The sequence below is a fragment of the Sceloporus undulatus genome, chromosome 7 (genome assembly GCF_019175285.1).
Source record: "Sceloporus undulatus isolate JIND9_A2432 ecotype Alabama chromosome 7, SceUnd_v1.1, whole genome shotgun sequence".
In the NCBI taxonomy this organism is placed as follows: domain Eukaryota; kingdom Metazoa; phylum Chordata; class Lepidosauria; order Squamata; family Phrynosomatidae; genus Sceloporus; species Sceloporus undulatus.
The window spans coordinates 31,915,746-31,932,733 of NC_056528.1; the positions used below are offsets into that span (position 1 = coordinate 31,915,746).

A 16,988-nucleotide genomic window follows, 5' to 3' on the forward strand; every position below is an offset into this window, starting at 1 on the left:
GTTGTCTAAAAGTCAGTCAAGAGGAGAGATCGAGATTAGTTAATTAGGTCCAGCTAGGATTATGATCACAGAGTAACCATGTGGGCATATAGACCGTCCCCTCATTTAGTTCAGTAGAGTGGAACGAGAAGAGGTCCCCATGTTTGGAGGCCAAAGGTGGCATAGATAGGTCTCTCCACATTTAATGTCATAGTCATGGGACAAGCAGACCACCCAGACTTGACCAGACTACAAACCCCAGGATTCCATAGGATGTTGTCATGATGGTTTAAAGTGGAATCATAGCACTGTATTTGTGTGCTGTAAAGGGTCCCCCAGCGACTGACACCTTTCTCTCTCTGTGCCCTCTCTTCCCAGGTTTTCTGTGAATGACTCCTCCTAAGCAACGGATGCTGTTCCACACGGACCCAGTATAGGCCACCAAAACCTACTCTAAGCTTGGCAATGCTTTGGTCATGAGCTCCTTGTGCCTTTTTGGATCATTGCGACGTATTTGATGATCGGGGATTTAAAAGGACTGAACTCCACTATTTTGTGATGGGTATACATGGCTTTTTTTTCTTCTTTTTTTTTTTTGTATTTCCAGGACATTCTTTTTTTTGTAAAGAGCAACTTTTAATATTGTAGTTTTCACCTATTTAATCCAGTTGGAAACAAACAAACACACACAACAACAGTGAGGGCGCAGTATTGCTTCTAGATGTAACCCAGAGGCGCTACCGGTTGCCAATTTCCACAGGTGAGATCCGGGGTCTCAAGGGTTCATCGGACTTGCACCCCCTTTACTTGAGTTTGTAGAAAGTACGTGTGCCGGCGACGTTTTCTTACTCTCTGAAAGGAGACCCAGTGTCTTCTTGTTCCTTTTGTTAGAAGTACTTGCGCAGAGTGATAGCGCTTCTAAAGTCACTGAAACTAGCTTTTAAAAAACCAGCTTTTTCACACAGACATAATAATAAGCACTTCCGCTTGTGGGATGTTAACCGTAGCACCTGCTTGACCACCCTATTTCTTCTAGCCTTTACTTCGGCCCCCGTAAACGTCAACGCGACAACTGCGACGATTATCACCTACCTTTGGGGAAATTGGTACAGTATTTTAGGCAGCTCTGTGATCACCTCCATTTTGAGAGCAATATATGTCAATAGCTTTGCAAGTTTTAACATGTAGCGACTGATTTAGAGCTTAGTGTACAGTTTGTATGTATTTTACCTTGTAGAACAGGATTTCCCCCCCTGGTAAGTCATTCATCATGGTAAGAAATTTTTAAAGCAATATAGTTGAAGGGCAGAGGGGAGGCTTTTTTGGCAATAATGGACACAATCTGGTTTAATTTAATATATTTTTCCTCTATTTTTAGTATAAATTTGGGGAAGGGAGTATTAGCTCATTCTGTGTTTGGGACCTTGGAGGAAAAACTGTGGCGTGAGATAAATACCTCGCAAGCAGGTAGAAAAGCGCGAGACCAGCTTTTTGTGCGGTTGTGTTTTGTTTCGTTGTTTTCCCTTTCCTGTAAGATATTTATACACTTAGGTTCTTTATCAAACACATTACGTAGATTGCATCGCCATACGTTTAATTCCCCCCCACTCCGACGTGTATTTTAAATACGTATTTACCAGTTAATATGCAAATAACTGAGTTATAGATATTCTTTCACACACACACAAAAAAGATAGTACTGTGCATTATGGAGTGGTTTTTTTTTCTTTTCATAAAAGGTAGATAAAATTATAAACTTTGCTTTCGGGTATATATTTATGGTACTGTTTAGATGGGGTAATCTCTCTCTTTTTCCTTCCTTCCTTTTCGACCCAATATGTATATTATGCTGAAGTTTGAAGTGGGGTTGTATTTCAGTCCTTAGCTGTGGAACTGTTGGTGTAAATTTATTTTTGATAAGAAGTCTGGATGTGTTTAATTTTATAGTTCAGATCTGCACATTTTTTGTTTTTGTTTTTGCACAAAAGTCATTTTTAAAGGATTCGAAGTATATCTGCCAAATATCGAAGAGTTAATGGAGTGCAAGCAAATATTGATGATGTTTTTTTTAGTTAAAAGTTGCCATTACATCCTTTTTTAAGAAAGAAAAATAGATATAAAGACACTGGCAAAGAAGACGGTGGTTGGAATTGCAAAGGGCAGTTATTTTCAATGGTGCCTACACTGTAAAAAAAAAGAAATTACTTTTAACTCCTTTGTTTTGATTTTAAAGAAATGTTTGTTAAAAAAGAAAAATCTTTCATCGCTATATAACTGAAAACGCAATTAGAAATTTATATCTTGAGGGGAAAAAAACAAAGTCTGGACATAGTTTTTGAAAACAATAATGTTATGGATTAAAGAAAAAATATTTTTATAAATGTAAAAGCAGCAAAAAGTTGTAAATACAGTTGATCTGAAGCTTTACGGAAACAACTGCGTCACCGATACAGAACTGTAGTGCTCTTCCCTGTAGCTTTTAGTCCTGTAAATCTGTTTATAGACGAAGCTTCTTTCAATGTTGTTTTGGGGGTAGCGGGGGGCAAGCGAGGGGCAGCAGAAGGTGGAAAGGTTTAAAACAAATAAATATTTAAGTTCTGTAATGCCTTCTGGTCCTCATTTGTACTATTTATGTTTTTAAAAAAAGGTTCATACAATCGGGGGAAAGGATGATTGTCCCACTTCTTACAAGACTTCAACCTGGAGAAAGGGAAGTACACTCGTCCCTCCATATTCACTAGGGTTAGGGGCACAAGATCCCCGTGAATATGGAAAAAGCACCAATAACAAAAACCCACCATGTTTTTCACCTGAGAGGACACCTCTCTAGGTCCTCCAGGGCAGTTCTGTGGTCAATGTCCAACAGACACTGACCATAGAGTTGCGCCGGTGGAGCTACAAAGGCCCAGTAGAGTATTCCCTCTATGAATCTCTAGGTCTTTCAGTGCAACTTTTAGTTAAAGTTGACCATAGAGTTGCACTGGAGGACGTAGAGATTCCTAGAGAGAATATTAATCAAATCCACAAATATCAAAGCCGCAAATATGGAGGGATGAGTGTATTCCTCTACATTTAACTAGCCTACTAAATCTTATCTTCAAAAACAGGAAAGTTAAGAGTCTGAGTGAATTGTTTTTTGTAACAGACAGTTCTTTTTTTAGGTATGGAAGCCTGTCATAAGCTACAGCATAACCATGATCCTGTATGGCACAGCATGGCATAATAGGTTTTGCAGGCAGAACTACACCACGTTGTCCACGCAACTCAATCCTGATCCACTACAGCACCCTTTGGCCATTCTGTGGCAGATGGAAAATGGGAGCAGGCAAGATTGGAGAAACATCTGGCTGTGTCCCTGTAACCAGATGTAAAATCACATCACTGGGATCCGATGAACGTAGCGGTTCCAGCAGGTGATGTAAACATTATGCTTTTGCAGCGATTCCCAAACTCCTGCCTTCCGGATGTTTTAGACCTCAGTTCCCAGCATCCCAGACCGTTGGACAAGATGGATGAGGCTTCTGGGAGCTGAATTCAAAACACCTGAGGGACCAGAGTTTGGGAATGTCTGAGTCACAGGGACACAGACATTTCTCCAGCCGCCTCTGCCGCTTTCCACCAGCCACAGCGGTTAAATAGTAAGTCTGGACATTAATGGTTGCAAAGTGTAGAAGAGAATGCCACCAACAATGAAAAGACATTTACAAAGTATAAGGCGTACTTGTGCCACTAGGAGAACTTCAGCATATATGTCAGACTGAAAAGACAGTGTACAGTAGTTACAGGTGGTATTAGTGACTCTTTACATCATATGAACCTACATACCTTTTCGCCTCATCCATTCCAAGGAGAGAACTGTATTTCTGATGGTAAGCACTCTAGGGCCAGTTTTTAATTGGGACAGGAAGAAGAGAAGCATACTGGAAGCATTGACATGAGTTGATGCTGTTGAACAGAACTTAAAGTTGCCCAAAACATATTCTTTGCCTTCCTGCTTGGACTGAACAGGTCAAGGATGAGACCCTGATAATACAAACAAAGGTAAGCTACTCTTTCCGTGACACATTTGGTATTCTTAACACGAGCAGCATAAAGAAATTACAGTACGCTTCCCTATCTGTTCTGGGATCCTTTTAAGGAGGAGGAGGATGCTTACATTGTACTTAAAAGGCAGCTAGAATTGAACCCCAGTTCAACAGTTTCTGTTTCCCCTTTAGCAGACTTCATTCCACCCCTTCTTTCACTTGCCTTTTACTAACCCTGGTAAAAGTCACACTGACTCAGCTTGGTGATATTCAGCTCTCCGAGGAAATGAAACTATGCCTTAAATCTGTAACTTGCCGCACTATAACTGTATCCCGTCTCCCAAGTACGGACTGAGTCAAGGAGAGCAGGAAGAAGGCCAGCCTACCTTCGGTTTGATTTTTACTAATCCGATGCGTAACACCTGAATCACTTCCTTTTGCAGGTCAGAGAGTCTTTTGCATTGGCAGATTATCCAGTTTCCACGTCCCAGAGGTGTAATTATCTGCAAAAAACAGCAATGTACAAGGTACCCACTGCTTTTCTTTCTCCCGTTATTGCCCAGTGGCACTGACAAAAAGACTGACTCAACCAAAGCGGCAAGATTTGAGTTAAGTGAAGTATTTGGAGGCTCCCTGGGACGTTCGGTTGTCATCCATGCTGGCAGTAGCGAGGCAAACTTCTTCATCTTCTCCCTCGAGCTGCAGACTCCCAGAAGACAAGCGGACCCTCGCCCGGGGGGCTTTGACCACCCTCCCATAGAGAGAATAGTAATCTGGCAGGAGCTCTGAATCGGAATCGCTGGACTCCGTCCCACTGCCAACGTAGCGTTCGGTGGCTCGCTGGAGTTGGGGAGTATCCGGAAACCCCTGCTGAGCCCAGATGTACTGGAGGAGGTCAGCCTTCCTGCTACTCAGGACGGGACACGGCCCTAAAGGTCGAAACTCCGAGCCGTAGGGGAACCTGATGGTTTTCATATCCGACTGGCTCCAGGATCTCTTGGGAATGGGTTCCTGGATGCCGTAGTCGAACACACTTCCGTCGTCATCTTGCTCCATGCTAACACTAGTAAGATAATTAGTTCTTGGCAGGGCCTCTTGCTCAGGCACCCTCAATCTTGAGGTCCCCGGATTCCTCCTCTGAGGTTTCATGGGTGCCACCCCAAGGAGGTTCATGCCACTTGCCATCTCCTCCACTGGGCCCATCATCGCATGCCGTGCAAACTGAGGGGGCCTATCCACATAAAAAAAGACTTGGGGCGAACCCACATCCAGTGGTGGGTTGACAGGGGCCATGTAGGGCACATCGGTGTAAGCCAGCTGTTGCCTGGGGGTCACCTCGCGCATGTTGCCCACGGAGGTGCTTTTGCTGCTCCCTGCCAGCTTGTAGCTTGGCTGGAAGGAGGTCAGCGGGACCCTCGACCCGTAAAGGTCAGGGGGCTCCCAATCCTGTTCCAGCTCTGCGTAGACCAGTGGGAAAACAGAGCTGCTTTGGGAGTGAGCCAGCAGCGTTGGATCAGCTTCGGGCTTGGAGCGCTCCAGTTCGTCTGCAAAGATCACTTCCACAGCAGAGTTCCTCCGCCGGCTGTCGAGTGTGGGCTCCGAGGTGTGGACACCATTTGCACCATAGTAGCTTCCCATATTGCCATAGACCAGGCGCAAGTCCTCCATCTGGGGAGATGAAAATGTCAGAATGTTGGAATGTTGCACTATTGCGACAACAACAGTGGTACTACACAGCTCTTTAGGAGAGTGTGTTATATTTCATGTACCGCCTGCTATTGCTTCCCCTCAAATAGCACAACCACACAACGATGCACACAACACAGCACCTTAGGATGGTATCCTCAAGGTTTACAAACCATAAGCTAAATTTAACAAGGTAACGTAGTGTGGCTTCAGCATTGGACTGTGATTCTGGAGAGCAGAGTTTAAATAATTTGTTGTTGTTGTTGTTGTTGTTGTTGTTTTATTATGTTTATATCCCGCCTTCCAGTACAGGGACTCAAGGTTTGAATCCAAGCCTAGCCACAGAAACTCATTTATTGATTTATTTAATTAGAGTATTTATCCCCCACTCTTCAGCTGCAAAGGCAAGTCACACACTCTCAGCCTCCGAAGATGGCAATGACAGATTCCCTCTGAAGAAACCTGCCAAGAAAACCCCATGATAAGCTTGCCTTAGGGATCACCATAAGTCGTAATGGACTTGCAGATATACAGTAAAATGGCAACAAAGAATTACTTGGGAAAAAATTAAGAGATGCTGTATTTGGGAGCACTTTTGGGGAGGTGAGGCCCACAGAAGAGGGTTGCTCATGCCTTGAACTTATACAGTCAGCTCTCCATATCCACCGATTCTGCATCCACAGACTCAACCATTCACATCTTGAAAGAATACATGTATTTAATCTAAAAAGCATACCTTGATTTTGCCATTTTATATAAGGGAAACCATTTTGCCATGCCATTGCATTTAATGGGACTTGAGCATCCACGGATTTTGGTATCCATGGCTGTCTTGGAACCAAATCCCGGCGGATACCAAGGGCCTCCCCTCTTCCCTTTCCATACAATTTCCCAGCAACTACTAAGTTACGTACTTGTTTAGAAACGTCTGTAAGAAGATCTGGGGATGAGCGGCATTGCCTGTCATGGTACCGATAGGAGTAGTGTTTCCTGAAATGAAACAAAGAAAGAACAAGGCATACTGGTTATGCTTCCTCAAGAAATATAATTCAGCTCCGGTGACCAAAAGTCCAGCCGCACAGCATTGTTATACTGGATTCATAACACTTTAACCACCATGGCTCTTTCCTAAGCAATCATGGGATTTTTAGTTCAGGGGAGAGAACTAGAACAAAGTTCTCAACCTCTGATCCTTCTAACACTTTGGACCTAAATTTCCAGAAGCCTCAGTCTGCATGGCCAAGTTAATGACATACACAAACCAGTGTGATGTGCAATGGTTTCAGCATAAGACTATGACTCTGGAGACTTGGCTTCAGTTCCCATGGAAACCCATTGGATGACCCTTGGACGAGTCACACACTCTTAGCCTCAGCCTTATGGTCACCATAAGTCAAAAACAAAGGTACACAACAACAATGAAGCTTCTCTGTACATTGCCCATGGTCATCCATGTGCATCAGCATACCAAAACAAATGTAAATGAATGGTCAATGTATGTGGCTATCCATGGGCAATGCACAGAGAAGATGAATATCGGCATAGAAGTGATTATTACTATTATTATTAATTATTATTACTATTACTTTTATAGTTTATTTCTATAGTGCTATAAAAGTACACATGTAAATTTAAAAGTCATGCTGAAGCAGTCTTGGATCTCGGCCACAGTCCCAAATACCTGGACAACTAGAATAAAAGAACCTCGGTCCAGTGGCTCTCAGAGAATTTTGCATTCCTTGCCTGCCTTCAAAACCCAGGGATGCTTAAGGAGGAGCCATGGCAATTAAAGTGGTATGAAACTGATATATCTGTGTAGCCCATATTGGTTGAGAAGCCCATCTAAGGAGTTCCACCGCCACTGAGAAGGCTCTGTCCTGTATCCTATTTATATCCCGCCTTGAATCCCATCGTGGGAGAACGGCAGGATATAAATCATGGAAATGAAATATCCTAGGAAGGTGGTGGGACCAAGAGAAAGGCCTTCTTTGGGGAATCTTAAAAATTGGGCAGGCTCATCATGGGAGACACAGGCTTTCAGATCGCCAGGACCCAAGCTGTCTGCAATGGATTCAAGGCAAGGCTGGAAAAGAGATCTTTTTGGGGCAACAGCTTCCAGAACCCGCTAGCCAACATGGCCACTGCTTACGGTGGCTTGGGGATGATGATCTAAAGCCCAGAAAAGTCATTTTTATAGACTCTGGTTCAGAGTCCTTGCAATGTAGTTCCTGCAGCCCAGGCCTGATTGGCAGAAGAATGCTGATTGGTAAAAAACGCATTTAAAAGGGCACTTAATCCATTTAGTGCACTCAGCTAAAGGCACCACCCTGCCAAGGTTAAAAGTGCTTTTATTAAACCATAATGATCTCAAAGGGCAGCCTTAGTCAGCCCTTGTTGAAATCGCTCGCCTCAACGTCGACAGGGGACTTCAAAGTGCTTAACTGGGGCTGCTGGACGCGGCCAAATTATGATTATTTTTGCCACTAACCAAGGCAGACCGATCAAAGCCCATTAAGCATCCAATTAAAATATGGAGCAGTTTTAGCACTGGTGCATTTTCCTTTGAAGATAATTTATTTGGGAATACATAATAAAAGATTATTATTTTTTTAAAAGGAAGAAAACACTTGCTGGTTATGGCTATGGCGCACATGACTCTTTCCCATGGACCAGAGGTGCAGAACCTCTGGAGCAGAAGCTGGTCCTCCCAGGAGCCCAGTTCAGTTTTTTGGGCTTCTCCAGAGGATCATGTCTTCTACCTAGATTTGTTTCCCAGTCTCCTCCCCCCCCCCTTCTAAAAGTTTAAAGTATCTCTTCGCTGAGAGCATCTTCAAGGACGGTTTCTTCCCCGGGAAGATGGACTTCGGAAATGGAGACGTCCCTCTGAACGCATCAGTCTTGGAGTCGAACCATGAGATGAAGGCAGGTGTGAGATCAAGTCCCACCTTGCTTGTTTAGGGATACATGGCCATGGTGTTGTCGGTCAACGTTCGCACTACCTTGCTTCTCAATAAGAGTTTTGAATGAAAGAAATGCTTTTTCTATGGCCAACTGGTGTGAAGGCATTTTCTTCAGATGATCAAAGACTTCTCGCAAGGTGAGAAGAGCCCCGTTGGAGGATAAGACTCAAATTCTATGGTGAAGGCTCCAGATTGTTCACGATGGAGAGTAGTGTGAAGTCTTAACCATCGAGGAATCATCCAACAGAAAGTCAAAGCTGGCAATTGGAGACATCACTGGGCTCCTTCCTCATCTGCCCAGAACTGAACTTCAAATGGACCACGGTTTGGCTCTTGGGCACCGGAAGCGCTGCAGCCAAACATCAGCTATGCATTGGGCTCTCCCTCTGCGCGCACAATATTTGCAGCCTTGGGTAATTAATTGTGCGGCTCCTAAATTGCAACGCTTGCTTTATTCTCCCTCTTTTAATTACTTGCCACTATTTTTAGCAATGAGCGATGCCTCTTCTGCTCTATGCAGGCAAAGATGGTGCTCGTAATGTTCCCATAGTGCCGCTGCAGCAATTCCTGGTGCAAGCTTGCTCCACATTAGTTCCCTTCCCAAATCATCCTGTGCTTTAGATATCTGCAAACTCAGTAAATGGCTACAGGAGCAGAGATGTGCACTTGGGAGTTCCTTTTTCAAAAGAACACAACTCAGTCTTTCTCTCCCATGCATTTTGCTATTCTAGTATTTTCACTGGAGTAAAGTAACTGTTTTGTGAAAAGACTATACCTTTCAAACGGCAAACTCTTGAGTTTCCCTTTGGTCCCATGCTCCAGCAGCTGCCTCTGGGTCCTTCCACTGCCATCAGAAAGATGGGAAAATAAATGTGAAAAGCCAGAATCCTTTATCACAGTCCACACTACATAAATGTTGTGTATATTGAACTACACAGCAGAGGGGCTGACTATATGTGATTTTTTACCTGTATCGGAAACTAGACCCTTTGCTGCACAGGAAGGCTTTGGGCTTTGACTTTGGCTCTTCGGAGAGTCGGAAGAAAGCGTGGTATTCCACGCATGTCTTCCAGAAAGCTTTGCAAGTGTCTCGGCTCGCCATGGCGAACTCCAGCGTGTCTTTGCACAAGGCCTGATGGGTGAAGAGGGAGAGATCGGACCAAGGGTCCAAATTCAGTACAAAGCAGCATCCCATGTTTTTCTGTTATAAGAGAAAAATGCATTACTTACCGCCACATTGGCATGGAGTTTGATCAGGAAATGCTTCCGTTTGAAACTCAGCTTGCGGATTTTGGACCAGTTGAAAGTGTTGATCTTGGTATTTCCCTGCAAATGCGCAAATGAAGGGGCGCTCTATATATGTGACTCAAAACTCAATTCAGTTCAAGATCGCATGCAGCACTTAGAAGAATTATGTGCTTGGACTACACCTCCCAGAATCCCCAAACCATAGGGACACTGGCCTTGCTAATCCTGAAATGTCACTTTTTCCAAGCTCAGGTTGAGGATCACCAATGCAGTGATGAATGGTGGCTCTCAAAACCTATCCCTTCAAATAAATTTAAATCTCAGACTAAAATCCAGAGTGGATTAAGGATTTGGCAAAGTGGGGATCCGTTGGTGGTTTCTGCCCCATCGCTCCATCTTTCTCCTGGTACCCTCCTGAAGATGTTGGACTACAACTCCCAGTATTCTTGACCATTGACCAAACAGAAATGAACTTAATGTTTAGATTTGGGTCCTGTCTCCAAGTCAGGGGAAGGCAATGGCAAACCTCCGAAGAAACTTGCCAAGAAAACCCCAAGAGAGGGTGGCCATAAGTCAGAAGTGACTTGAAGGCACACAACAACAACAGCAACAACAACCACCCATTTACAAGAGTTTGTATATGCAAACATTATGTATATGCAAATATTCCAATTCCAATCCACAAAAAAACTGAAATCCAAAATATGTCTGGTCCCAAGCCTTTTGGATAAGAAAGACTCAACGTCTAATCAATATAGGTATTGGCAGATGTCCTTGTTCTAAGGGCTGCCTCTTATTTGAGCCCAGAAAGCTTTTCTATACAGAGTCTATATAAAAGGAAAAGCTTTCTGTCCCTCAAATATATTACAGACTGAATGTGATGCTAGAAAATCCCATATTTTTAGCTATGGGCCCTTCATAAAGATAGAAATGTATGCATCATTTAATGAATGTTGACACTATGTTTGAGTTCCAGTTTGGCTGTTTGAGTGCCAGTTTTGGAGAGAAAGCAGGATACAAATATAATAATAATAATAATAATAATAATAATAATAATAATTTCATTTGACAAAGAAAAACATGTCTAGATTAACTAAAACCAACACTTTAATTTGGCATCTAGGGAGAAGACAATCTTGTTCATAGCTACTCTCTGATTCACGAATTATATATGGGAAGGTTTTGCATGACAACAGAGCCTGAGAAAACATTGTTCTCTGGTTATGGTTTAAGAGCAAGGCTAAATTGTCCTGTGGTCTTTTCAATATGTGTGTGTGCACACACACACATATTGGCTTCTTCCCCGGTTGTTTAAGGACTTGTCTCGCCCACGTTACGCAGCAAACGCCACTCGAGGCATGCGGTTGCCCTGCAAAATGCACTGAAGAATTGCGCTAACCTGTAATTGCTCCAAATTAGGTGGCTATTTTTGGGGGAAGATTACATGGTGGAGAGATGTTGCGCTACCGTGCGACACCAAGTTCTGACATTGCAGCGTTTGGGTTGAGCATGTCAAGGCAAAAGCGGCGGCACCACATCAAAAGGAACCAGAGAGGCAGAAAGGGAGACTCTTTCCAAACCAGCAGATTTGTTGTTGCTGCTGCTGTTGTGTGCCTTCAAGTCATTTCTGACTTTTGCATGATAGCCAAATGTCATAACGACAAAGGAGGGAAACGCACCGGAAAATGCAGGACGTTCAAGAAAAAATTAGGATGGATATAAACATAAAGTCATGATTCTTAGTCCTGCTTCAAATGGACAGAAAAAGGCTGAAACTGATGGAAGGTAGGTCCTGGAAAAGGACCTCAGCCTCGGAAGATGGCAATAGCAAACCTTCTCTGAAAAAACTTGCTAAGAAAACCCCAGGATATGTTTTGTTTCAGGGTCGGCCATAAGTCAAAAATGACTTGGAGGGACACAACAACAACTACACATGCCATTGTAGCAAATGTTGCTGAATGTAGAAACACTCAGCAACACAACACAGCTCTGGAACGGATGCTATCAAAATTGACGGGTTACGTCTGGGATAATGGCGACGTCGAGTGACGTTGCCAGAAAACAATCCTGGATTTAACCCTCCGTTTATCCACAGATTTGGGCACCGTGTGATAAATCTCTATGTTTCTCAGTAAATGCTTTGTAGAATAATGATTCCTCCTTACTCGCAAAACCAGGACCCCCATGTGGGCCACAGCCAGGTTGATCTGGGTCCCTTCTCCATCGCTGGCAGGATGGGGCCGGATCCCATACATGTCCAGTTTCCTCGCAATGTCCAGAAGCTGCACGTCCGATTCGGCCGGAGTTTTGCCCCTAGAAAGAAAGCAGGCAAAGTACCGTATATACTTGACTATAAGTTGACAACCTCATATATAAGTCGAAGGCACATTTTGGGGCCAAAATTATGGATTTTTGATATGACCTTTGGATAAATCATGTGTAAAACTTAGGCACATGTAACAAAGAATGCAAAGGATGAAGTAAAGGAAAACAAAGCCAAAGAACTTACAAGATATCAGATGGTAGAACTATTTGTTCTCATACTAAAGGCTGGATGGCTGAGAGAGTAGAAGGGAGTCAGTGCAGATTAAACTCTTGCCTTTCACCGTGTGTGTGTGCGTATATATATATATATATAGATATAGATATAGATATAGATATAGATATAGATATAGATATATATAGTAAAATACAGTATTTACATTGACCCATGGATAAGTCGACCCAGGTTATTTGAGTCAATTTTTAACCTACATTTCTAGACTTATACACAGAGTTGGAAGAGACCACAAGGACCATCCAGTCCAATCCCTTGTCATACAGGAAATCACAATCAAACCATGGAGATAATTATATATATATATATATATATATATATATATATATATATATATATATAGTGGATGAGTAGATTTCAGGTAGAACTTCAGACCCCATCACCCTTTTATTTGGCTCCATGATTAGAACCAACTAGCCAAATACAGCATAGAAAGGGAATTAAATTGTGCATTTTTCTTGACTTGTCTGTTTAATGCATTTTGCAGAAAATCAGGGTTTTTTTTGGATTGCTGAAGATTTTGCAATTCTTCTCCAGCATAGAATTTAAAACCCACAAAGGGCCACAAAATGCACTGAAGAAGACGCAATTGGCGAACGCACCTGTGTTTCTTGTGATAGTGCATGATCTTGTTGGCCAAGCGCTCTTGGTTCACTAAATATTGGTGCGTCTCCAGATGCTTCCAATCCATTTCTTCGTGGAAATCTCCCAGAGCAGCTGCGGTATGGAAAAAAATAAAGAATAGCAATACTTTTGGAAAAGTCAGACTCCACCAAACAGAGGAAGCAACAAAATGGCGGATAGAGGATAGAGTTAGAGGCTGGATGGATAGGACAGTAGAGGAAGTAAATGGCCCAAGACACACCAGCCAAAAGCGGTGTGCCAACGCTGAAACTAGGGTTCCAGAACCCTAGTCCGCATGGGCATTGTCATCATGGCGGCGTCCTGTCCATATGGACACCACCATGATGATGATGATGACAACACGCAGCGCCTGCACATCGCTGCACATTGAGTACGCTAATGGAGTACTCATGATGTGCACAACGTGCCACAAAAAGAACTCAGAAGAAGTGGGTTCTTTTTACTGCAGAAGGATGGCACGTGGTTTGGCGTCCTCAGCATCCTTCTGCAGTTAAAATGGGCGAGTCCGACCCGACATTTTGAGGCAGTCTGTACTGCCCCAATGTTTCTTTTAGGTGCTCCAAAAAGATATTACGCTCTCACCTTTCATCAGGACATGGTTCCCTTTTTGATAAGAGTTAAAGTACGGTATTTACATTGACCCATGGATAAGTCGTTCCAAGTTTTTGGAGTCAATATTTTTACTAAAACATCTAGACCTATACATGAGTATACACAGTGACTTTGTTAAGTGTGTCGTGTTCACATTTACGGCCACGGCACCATTGCCATAGCCTCAAACGCCCCCCCAAATCCACCATAAAGGCCAGGTTAAATGAGCGAAGGACTTTACTCTCCTGTCAATAGTGACCAATAGTGACCATTACATCTTGAGGTCCAATTATGTAGACATACATTGCAAAAGGTGAGAAACCATCAAGGCTGAGCTGTTATCACTGCAGGGAAGTCTTCCAGATGCCAGGTCCTTCTTGATTTGGAGAGTGAAGAGGTACCTAAGAACCATTTTGGAGACGTTATTGATACAAAAGCCCTCCTGCACCACCAACCCATAACTAATAACCCTATAACATAGCAGTACATCCCCACATTGATTCTCTCAGGGCTGACTGATTTATTCCCATCAGCTTCAAACAGTTCTGTAATTTAATTTGCAGCAGAAATAACAACATTGCAGCCTCAAATACAGCATCTAAAAATGCAACTGGGCTTGCGTTTTGTAACACTGATGTAGCAGCTTAGAAGAAAAAGGGTATTTCATATTAGTGGGTTGGAACCATTCTGCTAATTCATATATTGTTATTTAAAACACACTGTCAAAAAACTAGATAGGGAGGTGATTTTGGAACGGAAAAATTAAGGGGGGAAATATAAAGGAATAAAGGAAGGGTGCCATGCAAAGCAGCGTACCTGGTCAGCTCTTCTTTCAGATGAGCCGGATCCACTGGGAAAAATTTCACCATAAATTTGAAAAGAATCTCCTTAGGATCTTAAAACACAACATCTTCATAAGTTTGGTTTCAAAGGTCTGTCGGGAACATTTACACATCTCTTTCATTTGCCACATAGATTCAGATTAAACCTGCTAGGGTTTGCAAATTACATTTGGGCCGCATTCCCCACTTGCAAATAAATCGGTTTGCGATCCGAATTGATGGATCGGTTCGACAGCGGAGTGTGGTTCCCACTACATTTGCCCTGGTTACATTTTCCCCTGTAAAATAACCCACTTGTGGTTCACATTCACGAATGAATCGGTTCAAAATGGACCCGCTCCAGTCGGCCAAAGGGCAAATTTAAATCAGTTCTGATCCGCATCTGATTCACATTTGCGCTAAATCGATTTATCCAAAGAGAAGTGGAAAAAAATCAGTGCCAAAAAGATGTGGGATAAATGGGTCTAGCGCATGGCCCCCGTCTCCGGATTGGTTCAGCGATTTGGTTCAAATGTGAACCATGGACATTTAAACCTGTTCAAATCGATTTGCGATCCGGTTTGAAAGGCAATGGGAATGAGGCCCAGCATTACTTGTCTCTTGCAAATATAATTTGTGTTACTTCTCTCTTGCAAATTGCATTGGCATTACTTATCTCTTGCAAAGTGCCCTTGAATTACTTCTCTCTTGCTTGCCTGGCTTTTTCAACTCCCAGCAATGAAACATTTTGGGGTGCGAGAAGATGGTCTTCGATGGCTGCGTCTGCACTGCACAAATAACCCAGTTTGACACCACTTTAACTTTCATGGCTCCATGCTATGAAACCCTTGGATTTGTAGTTTCATTAGATATTTAGCCTTCTCTGTCAGAGAGCTCTGGTCCCATAACAAACTTAAAAAAACCCAAGATCCCATAGGATGGAGCCATGGCAATGAAAGCATCGTCAAACTGCCTTAATTCTGCAGCACCCAGACCTTGGAAATATTACCCCTGTGACTGCAGATCCCAGAATCCCCCCAGCTAGCATGGAAATGCAGTCCTGAAAAGTTGAAGATTGCAGATGGAAGTTGCAGTCCTCCAAAGGAACTTTGTTCCTAGCTGTTTCCTTCAGTCTAAGTCTAATTATATCAAGTATAAGGATGCCAGGAGATATTCACCCAAAGGTCCTGCCTTTTCCTATCAGATTTCAACAACCGCAGGAACAAAATCATGAAGAATACTCCATGCTAACCTCCAGCAATTTGTTCTTTTGTTTGTTTAAATCAATACATGGAAACACTTACTTTTAATCTGCTTTGTTATCGGTTTGAGAAGTTCCAGCCAGGCCTACAAGAATATGGGGAAAGCAAAACAGTCGGTGAATTGGAACATGGATCAGGAATTGCTTTTGTCCAATATAGATATAGATATACACAATTAATATTTTGTCTGTTCCTAGTGAGTGGATAAAATTAGAAATCGAAGGTAATTGGATCAGTTATATAAAGGTGATAAAGACTACCTTGTATATTAAAGGAGAGTTATAAGACGTATGGTTATTTTAAAGAAGCGCCGATGCATTACTATAAAAACAGTGCAAGGGAAAAACAATACGGATTAAAGACCGAAACAATTAGAATTAAGAAAGAATGATTATGTGCAAATTAATGCTCCTCTAGGAGATACCAAACCGATACATCAAGTCAAAGCAATAGGAAGGAGGGGGGGTATTAAAATATGTGGCGGCAATAAGATAACAATATTGGTTATAGAAATATGGATATTAGAGTGATGTAAAGAACATGTAAAAAAATAATGTATGTATCTTTCTGTTATATTATGTCTTTGCTGATAGTTATCAAACAATTATATATATATAAACAAAGACAAAAATTGCACACAGACAACCAGGTAGAGATGGGAAAAGCAATTATATCACTTTTAATATCTGGAAACAGTCACTTTTTAGATCATTTTAGTCTTCAGCTCTTAGCCCTTTCCCTGATCTACTAGTTTTCTCTCTGCAGGGATTTTATCATTATTTGTAACGGAGGAATATTCCACCTTGTAAGTGTCCAGTCCGTCCCCAAAATGGTCAAAGACCACCATTTGGCCATCTTTACATACAAAATGTTTCAGAAAGACATAGCATGCTTTCACAAGCTATATCTATATTCTTGCCCATAGAGAACTAGTTTCTCAGAGGTGTGCAGAGGAGTCTTTAGCTTATTATTTCTCCCTGATGTACTGGTTTTCTGTCTATGGGGTTTTAATCATGGTTTGTAACAGAGGAGTATCCCACCCTATTAAGCATTTCAACCTCCCTGAACAACAGTGTCTGGAAAGGTCAGAAACAACCAGTTCTCCATCTCAGGTACTATCTGCCTCTTTTTAACTGATATCCATGGGGAGAGGTGGGTAAGAAATAATAATAATAATAATAATAATAATAATAATAATAATAATAATAATAATA

The 16,988-nt window shown here is 42.4% G+C and overlaps 2 protein-coding genes across 3 annotated transcripts in view; one reads left to right on the top strand and one right to left on the bottom strand.

Moving 5' to 3' along the window:
• STK26 (serine/threonine kinase 26) overlaps positions 1-1,662 on the top strand; it is a 35,689-nt gene extending 34,027 nt beyond the window's left edge. Inside the window, exon 11 of the mRNA XM_042479328.1 lies at positions 358-1,662. Coding sequence (XP_042335262.1) covers positions 358-382 — 25 coding nt within the window. The 3' untranslated portion in view covers positions 383-1,662. The remainder of the gene's footprint in view (positions 1-357) is intronic.
• Positions 1,663-4,607: 2,945 nt separating this feature from the next.
• FRMD7 (FERM domain containing 7) overlaps positions 4,608-16,988 on the bottom strand; it is a 16,287-nt gene continuing 3,906 nt past the window's right edge. Inside the window, exons 3-12 of one of the 2 annotated variants that reach the window (XM_042479327.1) lie at positions 15,817-15,859; positions 14,508-14,541; positions 13,995-14,092; positions 13,058-13,172; positions 12,064-12,211; positions 9,881-9,976; positions 9,619-9,782; positions 9,426-9,494; positions 6,605-6,680; positions 4,608-5,672 (exon numbers count right to left, since the gene is read on the bottom strand). In XM_042479327.1, the coding sequence (XP_042335261.1) occupies positions 4,614-5,672; positions 6,605-6,680; positions 9,426-9,494; positions 9,619-9,782; positions 9,881-9,976; positions 12,064-12,211; positions 13,058-13,172; positions 13,995-14,092; positions 14,508-14,541; positions 15,817-15,859 (1,902 nt within the window). In that variant the 3' untranslated portion in view covers positions 4,608-4,613. Of the gene's footprint in view, positions 5,673-6,604; positions 6,681-9,425; positions 9,495-9,618; positions 9,783-9,880; positions 9,977-12,063; positions 12,212-13,057; positions 13,173-13,994; positions 14,093-14,507; positions 14,587-15,816; positions 15,860-16,988 lie in introns of both variants that reach the window. The other variant, XM_042479326.1, reaches the window with a different exon arrangement.